Source organism: Schistocerca nitens, chromosome 4, assembly GCF_023898315.1.
Source record: "Schistocerca nitens isolate TAMUIC-IGC-003100 chromosome 4, iqSchNite1.1, whole genome shotgun sequence".
Classification (NCBI taxonomy): Eukaryota; Metazoa; Arthropoda; class Insecta; order Orthoptera; family Acrididae; genus Schistocerca; species Schistocerca nitens.
Window position 1 is genome coordinate 106,959,555 of NC_064617.1, and position 10,671 is coordinate 106,970,225.

The 10,671-nt window shown below is 38.4% G+C and overlaps 1 protein-coding gene across 1 annotated transcript in view; it reads right to left on the reverse strand.

The window, feature by feature from the left end:
• LOC126252767 (dnaJ homolog subfamily C member 1) overlaps positions 1–9,315 on the reverse strand; it is a 32,998-nt gene extending 23,683 nt beyond the window's left edge. The window contains exons 1-4 of the mRNA XM_049953692.1: positions 8,860–9,315; positions 8,670–8,771; positions 7,920–8,138; positions 2,219–2,328 (exon numbers count right to left, since the gene is read on the reverse strand). Of these exons, the coding sequence (XP_049809649.1) occupies positions 2,219–2,328; positions 7,920–8,138; positions 8,670–8,771; positions 8,860–8,997 (569 nt within the window). The 5' untranslated portion in view covers positions 8,998–9,315. The remainder of the gene's footprint in view (positions 1–2,218; positions 2,329–7,919; positions 8,139–8,669; positions 8,772–8,859) is intronic.
• Positions 9,316–10,671: the final 1,356 nt, after the last annotated feature.

Genomic DNA, 10,671 nt, shown 5'->3' on the forward strand with positions numbered 1-10,671 from the left:
GGTTGTAACTTCTGGATGATTGGATGTCGTATCGACAGGATGTAAGTGTTCAAATTTTTTATGTGCCTCAGTATTCACTGCTGAGGGTACAGACAGACAGTCTTGTGAAGTACTAAGCATGAAGCAAGGAATGCTGACTCATTTGAAAGTTTGTTTCTGTTGTAATGATGCACAATTTTGACTTGTCAATTAAATTAAGGGAGAAAGTAAAACAAGATAGGCAACGGTCTATGGCAGATCTGATGACAGAGTACAATGGTGGTGGGGGCACATGTTTTGAAGTACAGGGTGTACATAAAGTTCGGGAACACTTTCAATTATTTATTGCATAAGAACCAAACATTGTACAGATATCATACATATGTCATTTTGAAGAGAAACCCTGAAAGTTTTTTTTTCCTTTCCTCCCCCCCCCCCCCCTTCATGTATACTGCCACAGCGGAGTATGGTAATTTGCCAATAGCCAGTGCTACTCGCAAAAATGGAGCTGCCACATCAAGGGGAAAGCTATTTCATGAAATGGTCTCCCCGATCACCAGATCTCACTCCGTGAACTTTTTTCTCTGGGGACATGTTAAAGATCTGGTATATGTACCACCTCTATCACGTGATGTAGCACAGCTCCAGGAGAGAATACGGGAAGCAACTGCCAAAGTCGACGATGCCATGCTGGGACGGGTATGGCCAGAATTTGATTACCGTATTGACTTCTGCCAGGTCACTCATGGTTCCCATATCGAATGTTTGTAAAAAAAATTTTCAGCGTTTCTCTTCAAAATGCAATATGTATGATATCTGTACAATGTTTAGTTCTGGTGCAATAAATAATTGAAAGAGTTCCCGGACTTTTTGTACACCCTGTATATTACTGAGCATGGGGCTCTGCAGCAGATGATCCCAACGTGTTTCCACGTTCACCCAAAGGAATCATCAATTACGACAGCAGTGAGCATGAGAATGTCAAGGTTGAACCACTAATCAGCAGAAATATGTCACTTGGTCAGATGAACATGGTTGTACCTGGATAGGCATGATGCAGGCGAACAGCTACTCAAAACATGCACTACGCCATGGATGCAGGTGGTGGAGGGCAGCATTATGCCATTTGGTGGGTGGGGGCATTCACCTGGGCTTCCATGAGACCTGTTTAGTACTAGAAGGCAGTATGAGAGCTGTGGACTCCATTAACATTGTTGCAGGTCATCTGAATCGCTTCACAGATGATGCCTTCCCTGGTGGTAATGGCATTTTCTAACATAACTGTCCACGTCACAAGACCAGAATTATGCAACATTGGTTTGAGGAGCAGAATAGTGAACTAATGTTGATGTCTTGGCCAAAAAATTCACCTGATCTGAGCTCAATGGAATCCATCTGATATGCTCCGCATCCACAAAGACTGGCCCGATATTTATGGGAAATGCATGACCTGCACATTGATACCTGTTGCCACATACCACTGCAAACCTATCAAAGACTTGAATCCATACCAGGCTGAACTGATGCTACACTGCATTTGAGAGATGGACCAACATACTATTAAGCTAGTGCTCATAATTTTCTGACCCATCAGTGCATGGACACACGTGGTTAGATTTGATTGCAGTTACGAAATGGTCCCTCACATGCTACACACTAAGGAGTTTGTAACCTATGACAAAGTGTGTGTTGTGTAATTAACATAGCTGGTGAAACAATGGTTTCCAAAGTGATACATGCATCACATATAACCCTACAGGATCTAATTGCTCTGAACAACGACCCCCACACTGTTACAAACATATACAAAAACAGTACCAACTGATGAGTCGCTAGGTGACTTGAAATCAGTAGTGGGAAAATAAAAGTTGTGCCATCTTAAAGGCAACTGGTTGCCGTCACTACTCAAAATCTTGATTCATCACAGTGTTCCACATCCATAATAGATTTTCATTTTTTTTCCCTTTATAATGTATAAAGGGTCTTGCTGACCAAGCCACTACCAACAAAATTCCAATATGCCACTTTTGCATATAAGGTAACAGAAAAAGATAAACATGCGTTATAACTGGAACCCGGTAAAATCGCCTAGTCAAATACCCCGCAACTAATGTAACACTGAGAGTGCAAATCTAAATAATGTTACTTCATTATTATTTAGTCCTTCCATGTAAGGCTTATTCTTGCATTCATCTCACATGATGCACAAATCTTTTTTATTATTAATTGTAGTACAAACCTTGGTGAAGGAATCTCTAAAACTATTGTATCTGGAAGAGCAGGCCCATCATATTTTCCTTTCTTCTGTTTTTTCTGTAGTCTCTTTAGTTTTGCTTCTAAAAACTGTTGCTGAAAATAGAATATTACAAGACTTGAAAAAAATTACAAGTTTAGATAAATAAAAATATCACAAACATAAGCTAGTCTTTGCATTATGAAGTACCTTGCTTGAGATTTACAATTTGGTCCTCATATTGTTTGCTATATAGACTGTGTATAATGGACAGGTATGCCTCTAATCATGGGGCAAATATCTGCTGGCATAATGAACAACAGGTAAGATTATATTTGTTAAGCAAAGAATTCTTGATTTTACTCTCAATATCAAAGAATTGTGAATATTTGAGTAACAAGTGGACTGCATCTACTTATCACCAGTTTCCTCCACATTTAGAGTACATGTAGGGCTTGGCCTGAAATATAAGTTACAGAAATAGAAGGTCCAGATGGCTAACCAATTAGAAAAAAATAGAAATTCTGGTGCAGGTCAGATGAGAAATGAACCATCCGAGCTAGTGTAGCTGCCAGGCAGCGGTTCATACAGCAGAAAGAATGTTATTGTTGTGGTCTTCAGTCCATAGGCTGGTTTGATGCAGCTCTTCATGCTATTCTATCGTGTGTGAGCCTCTTCACATGTGAATAACTACTGCAATTTACACCTTCTGAATCTGCTTACTGTATTCATCTCTTGGTCTCCTCCTACAATTTTTGCTCCTCAACACTAAACTGGTGATCCCTTGATGTCTCAGAATGTGTATTACCAACTGATCCCTTCTTCTACTCACATTGTGCCACAAATTTCTTTTCTCCCCAATTCTATCCAATACCTCCTCATTAGTTACGTTATCTGCCTACCTAATAATCTGCATTCTTCTATAGCACCATATTTCAAATGTCTCCATTCTCTTCTTGTCTAAACTGTTTATCATTCATGTTTCATTTGCATACATAGCTACACTCCTTACAAATACTTTTAGAAAAGACTTCCTCATACTTAAATCTCTATACAATGCTAATAAATTTCTCTTCCACAGAAATGCTTTGCTTGCCATTGCCAGTCTACATTTTATATCCTCTCTACTTCAGACATCATCAGTTATTTTGCTGCTCAAGCAACAAAACTCATCTACTACTGTATGTGTCTTACTTGTGAGTCTCATTCCCTCAGCACCACTTTATGTAATTTGACTTCAACCCATTATCCTGTTTTTGCTTTTGTTGAAGTTCATTTTACATCCTTCTTTCAATACAGTATCCCACTCTTCAACAACTTTGCCATCTCTAACTGAATTAAAATGTCATTGGGAAACTTCAAGGTTTTCATTTCTTCTCCCTGTACTTTAATTCTTCCTCAAAATTCTTCATTTGTTTCCTTTACTGCTTAGTCAATGTACGGATTGAATAACATCAGTGACAGGCTACAACCCTGCCTCACACACTTCTCAACTGCTGCTTCCCTTTCATGCGCCTAATTGCCATCTTGTTTCTGTACAAGTTGTAAATATCCTTTTGCTCCTGCACTTTACCCCTCCTACCACTAGAATTTTAATGAAAGTATTACAATCAACATTGCCGAAAGCTTTTTCTAAGTCTACAAATGCTACAAACTTAGGTTTGCCTTCCCTTAACACACTTTTTACGAGTTATAGGAACAGAATTGCCTTGCATGTTCCTTCATTTCTCCAAAATCCACACTGATCTTTGAGGTCCACTTCTACAACTTTATCCATTCTTCTGTAAAGAATTCATATTAGTATTTTGCCACCCATGATTTATTAGACTGACAGCACCTGATTTCTTTGGAACTGGGATAATAACATTCTTCTTGAAGTGTGAGGGTATTTTGCTTCTCTTATACACCAGATGGAAGAGATCTGTCTCCCTACAGTATCAGTAGTTCTGATGGAATGTCGTCTACTTCCAGAGCCTTGTTTCACAGGAGTATTCATTAAAAAAACAGGGGAAGCAGTAATTGTCTTGGCATCTTCGGAGACACATTATAAATGGTGCACATTTTACAATTATGTTATTGTTTCAAAGTTGCTATAGAAAAACAACTTTGTTTATATTCATAAAAGGTTCTCTCTCATCACACAACTTGGCATCAATCCCTGCTTAATTCATTATTTCACCAAATATTGACAAGGATAGATGGTGATGTACAATGGACTACACATATTGATGCATTCTCCTGGGGATGTAGTTTCTTTTCCCCCCTCAATCGACCAATTCTACCTGTATCAGTAAACTATTATTCATGTGCTGCCACTAAGGGCTGCTCGAAGGTCAAAATGAAATTAACAGGATATGAAAGACTGTGCATTTCAATTACAATCCTTTCTTGGAAAGTTATTTGAAGAGTTCTCAAGGGCAAAGCAAGTACTATCTTTCCTTGGATGTTTACTTGCAAACCAAATTTTCCTCTGTCTTTCCTTTTGGTGCCTCTTACGAAAATATTAATAAAGGCAACATTTTGAGCATTAGTTCAGTTTATTTGCAGTGCAGGCACTGCAAAAACTGAAAATAAACAAGTTTCCAATGAGTGATTCAACCCCAAGACTTTTGGATCACAGTTATGCACTCATTATGCTATGCTGCACCAACTGCTACCTGGCTACTATGCCAATATAAATGGTTTTGGCCATATTTGACCCATGTCACAAATGCTATTTTTTTCTAAATGCTTGGGCATCTGTACCTTCCACTTTCGGCCAAGTGCCTGTGGCCAGAGATACCAGTCGTGTGTGGGTTGTGCTTGCGTATTCTGCTTTAGAAGAGGGTCTTTTGGCCAAATGTTCAAATGTTTAGCAGTTTTCTTGTTGTGCCTGTCTGTGACTCAACAGCTTCTCTATATACATGACATGTATTCTCAGTTGTGAATATGGACAATCATCAGTTGTATAATGGAATGACAACAATGAAAATTTGTGCCAGGCTGGGACCCGAAACCGGATTTCCTGCTTATCGCAAGTGGTCACCTTACCATCTGGCTATCCGATAATGACTCACAGTCAGACCCAAACTTCCATATGTCTTCAACCATGTACCTACAACCTGTACTTGTACATCCATTATGTACACTCCCTACAGGGAAGTCACTTGTCCAGTTTCGGTGGATAAATACAATATTGCAGTGCCTATGTTATTCCGAATTATGATGCAACGCAAAGAACAGGCACTGCAACGACTACCGCCATTATGTCCATATCTGCAATTGTGTCATGTATTTCTCACTGCCGTAGTTGCTGCAGTACCTGTTCCTTCGAACATGCAAGCATGTCCAAAGAAACATTGCATCATAATTCGGAATAACACAGGCAATGCAATATCTTATAGTATCTACTCTACATGGCGAGTAGCAAGCTATCCTTTTCATAATACTCTCTATAGAAAGAAAACAGCATCATCTGCAGACAACTTCAATATGTTTCCAATATTAATGGAATGAAATTGTATTACTACACTATGTAACCTCCACTACGCAGTCTATGATGACTCACATAATACAAAGCTAAGAAACATCCAAATCAGATCGGACAGGTATCACACTGAAAATGATATGCAAGTTTGTGGTACTACATGCAAACAAAGTTACCACTGTAAAATGGAAGTAGTCTTGACAGACCACATTTTCACACATCCACCTTCATTTCTACAGGCACACACACAATATGGTGTCTAAACGATATTGGAAAAAATGGAAGATTGTGGTTTAACATTCCTCATTGCTGAGGTCATTAAAAGATGGAGAAGAAAGATTAGGATGTAAGATCTCATTAAGAGATGGGGCACAATCTCTGATAGGAGGAGAATGACTAAGGAAATTGGCCACGTCCCTTTTAAAGGAACTTTCCTGATATTTCAGAGAGCTGGGTAGAGACCTGAACTGTCTTCCTCCCAAGTGCAAGACCCGTGTCTTATTGTTCATCTTGCTCAGTTTAGTGCAAACAATTAATGAAGGTTGACTCAATGGATTTTTTATTCAGTTCCAATCACCATTGGTCCTTACATAGTACTGACATCATTTGCACCATGGCAGCACATTCACTGTAATAACCAAATGTTTTAAACTCTCTATCCACACTGTTTAGACCGTGCAGCTTACACTGGTCTGTGATAGCAGAACACTGACTGAAATGTTAAGATCTAACTTCAACCACGTCACATTACCTTTCAATTACACACAATCTTTTTCAGTGATAATATCTTGCCACAGATTGTGCTTCCTAAAGGCATCTTGTGTGCCAGTTCATGATGTGCCCTGCACACTGGCACTGGCAGTAAACGAGTACTTGCGGAAGAGCAGATTCACTGTCTCTCTTCACTCATGTACACCCAAATATGTAATACATTATTTAGTTTACTGTGCAGAACTCCAGTCATTGAAATAACATAATATTCAAAACACCCAAGAAGTCAGAGTCATCTCCTCACAGAGACTGCCCACATCATGTCTATTTTCATTCTCTGGTAACTATTTGTGCAACTGGTTCCAGCAAGAGTAAGAGTCTACACAAACACACTCATTAATATTGAATCGTCTCATCATTGTGTTCAGTGGAGTCTTACAACTTTCCAATATAATATTTGAGACACACCACTCAAATTAGGTACGCAAAATGCACAAAAGTTCATGCCATCCTATTGTGAGCCCTTATGTATAAGAAATAAGGGAACTGAAATTGTGTTCAACAAACAAACAAATGATGAATTCAGTATCGTTTTAAAGCAGTTTCTTTAAAGCTCAGAAGACAGTTGCCCTTGTCCCATCACTGATGGATCATTACCAACATGAAATGAACAGCTTGTGTCAAGTATTAGAAGTAAGGTACAACTCATCGAAACATTGAACAATGGGTTAGATTGGGTGCTGCTATTATATTTCTTTATTGGAATTTGGTTATGAACCAAAACATTATTGTTCTTGAAACATGACTGACCCTCTTCTGACAGTCCTTTTGCCTCATTACAACAAAGAAATTGTTAGCTAATTGCTATAATTCATTAAGGGTCCACCACAGACATAGGGCTCTACTCAGTCTCACAAAACAAATATCCAGTAATGAATTCCTGGGATCTAGTGAACATTTATGACAGTATAAAACACATTACAAGAACGTAACACATTCCACTGAATCAAACTCTATACTTTACTTGTTGATAAGCACAAATATGAATCTACAACAAAACAAGAACAGAGCGCTTCTATTGTTAAACATACTTATTTCATGGATGGAACAGTTCACCAGAAGGATTTTAAGGAAATGCAAAATAAATACTCATCGGCAGAAATTCTTTAAATCTATAAAAAATTTCATTTGATTTCTGGGATGTCAGTATTCCAGCTAAGATGAAAGAACACTGGGTGGGACTAGTATACTGTGGGAACTGAGCTTAAGCCATGACACCCAATCAACTCCTCATGCGCCCACACCTTGCAACAAGAGGTTTGTTGGAATATATAATACAATGTATGTTAACAACCCTACAGTGCAATTATGGTTGAATAAAATGTTCTGTTAACTTTAGCAAAGCATATTGCTGTTTCTCTACTAGTAGATTAGTCACCGTTCAAAAGTCACCATTAAATGCTTCTGTATTAATGCAAAGCTTCAATATTTTAGTAACACTATAAGTTAAACATCTATAGTATCACTCACCGCTGTATACTTCTTCTCCAGATATGCAGCCCATGCCACAATGTACTGTCCAACTGTTACTATCACAAACAGTATGAATGACATTTCAGCAAGGCCCATCTTCCGTACACGTCTATAATAATACACTGCATGCTTCCAATCTGGAATCCCATTCTCCAGCACTCGATCATACAATGCACGCTTCCTTTGATCACGAAGAACTTCATAAACTGCCACAAGCTGTAAATTAAATAATATTGCTTCTTACCCAACCTTCAATAATTTTTGGATTTTACATTGTTTAAACGGAATAACTGGCATGTAGCAGCTCAAGTATTACCACTATGTGTGTTAATAGCCCACAACTGTAGAAATAACTATGACCAACTAACAACATCTGTATTTTTGGATTTTCATGGAATCAAACTATTGTCACAACACAGTTAATTTACATTTATGAGTTCTCCAAAACCAGGAAAATATAGATGTGTAGAAAACTAGTGGAAACTTTGAGGTTCAACTGAACTGCATTGACACTTTCCCTTCTACCCGTAACCCAAGAATAAATTTTAGCAATTTCTTAACATGTATTATGCCTTGCAAATAATACATCTGCGAACGTAGCAACAATCACTGTTTTTTTTGTGACAGAATGCTCACATACAGCATATGAAGCAGGGACTGTTCTTAGTTGTTACGTGTGCCTTTATGGGTTTTCTTTTGCGCGGAGTGTCCGCGCGTATATCTTATTGGACTGTATGCAATACGTACCTGCCGAAACTTAATTTCTGCGTCTGGTGCATCATTCTTATCTGGGTGAATCTGTAGCGACAATCTTCTGTAAGCTTTACGTATGACCGCGGCGTCTGCATCCTGCAATCATACCCTACACACTTGCAATTTCACTGTCATCTAATATATAAAAGTCAAAAGCGTCTATGACATTTTAAAATATACGTACCTGTGGTACATCTAATAAAGAATAGAAATTCGTGTCAACTTCCTCCACTAAATCGAATATCTCCAGCTCCTCCGTGTCCCAACATCCAACACTCACACAAAACAACACGACAATCAACACACATCTTCTAAGATTCATTGGCTTCTCGTTACTTTGCTGCAGTAGTATGGTAGGAATAATATATTACTAAAATTTCTAACTGGAAGTTAGCGGTATTAACCCTCAACATTTATATTTGTTATTTGAAACAGCAGAGTCTGACGACACCAACTGATCCAGGCAATGACGATCCTACCAATTGTCATATTTTGCTACCTTGTTAGTGATGAACGAGACGAAACAACATTCAGAAACCCCTACTCCGCCCGCAACGTCACCATGACAACGTATCCCATATGACATGGGGGTAAAATACAATCATTTAGGCTCTTTGCCCCAACGGGTCCACGTTATTTGTGAGTCAACCGCCTTGTATAATGTAAACTCAGAAAGAGTCTCGATGGTCTCATAGAACCCTCAAAAATAGTCAACATACTTCGAAATAAACATTTATGTACTTGCCTCATGGTAATGACAAGACGTCCGTCTTGAGGCATAGAACTATGAGTAAGTTCTGGGAAGTTACTTGACTTCAATGTGACTTCTACGCCTTAGATCCCATAAAAATTTCCACCTTATTTCCTTCTCGGCCTTTACATCACCGACTCATTCAAACGTGAGCACTCGTGGCTTATTCAGCAGTTTCTTGTTTCTTAATATTACACCCCAAACATGGTTCGTCGTTAATATTTTCGAACATACGGAAATTGCCTTTTTTTTTTTTTTTTTACTCAGTCCGTCGTAAAATAGCTCCATACATACAATGTCTAAATCAATGCTGCAACCCAAGTTCATTAAGGACTCAATTTAATCTGGACTTCTTCATTTATTTTATTCTTTTATCGCTCACACAATGAATCTTGATTTATGTTAAATCCGAAAGAATAATGAGGCTATTATTCCAGCATAATCTCGGCAAGCATTTTACAAACACATACTAATACAAATAGTAATTTGTCATGTTCCATCATGACCCTTTTCTCAGTACCATATTTAGTTTAGGACGTTAACTAAGCTGGAAACAGAATTTCACTCCCAGATCTTGTTGCTTGTTGTTCTTGGTTTTTCAACCTCTGAAGAGTCTAGTTGCTGGTCTCAAGCTGACGGCAGAACTGGAGTGTCTTCAAGTTGTTGATCAACACATGTGTTGAGTTGATGAGGTCCTTGTGTACGAATAGTGTTTCCTTTGCTTTTTCTCGAAAAAGAATCAACTGGTATGATGGACGGGCCATAGACCATTTCTGCAATTTTATTTATTTATTTACTCAAGCCTTGATAAGCTACCAGCAGTAACATTTTCTTCACGATATATATGTCACAAATCAGAAGTAAACTGCGAAATACACTGGAGATTACGTACTTTGATTGGCATTACTTTCTCAGTCATTTACTTAAATGCAAATTTTAGAGTATGTATAAAAGTACAATATATTTGGCGAGAGAGAGAGATATGACATCACATTCACAACGCCTGTCGAAAGTTTTCTTCTTTATGTAAGCACCATGCAGGACGTGACGGTAGGTGCCGCTTTCAATCTTCTGTAACACGAACTAGGAAGAATAAAATTCGAAAGCTTTTTTCCCTATTAATGATAATTATCTCTTCTCTCTTATAGCACGACAACGTCGATGACGATGAGGCGGTCGTCACTTGAAGATTATTCGTGCATCTGAAGGTTGACTTAATGGTTGTTGATGAGCATAGAGGGGAAC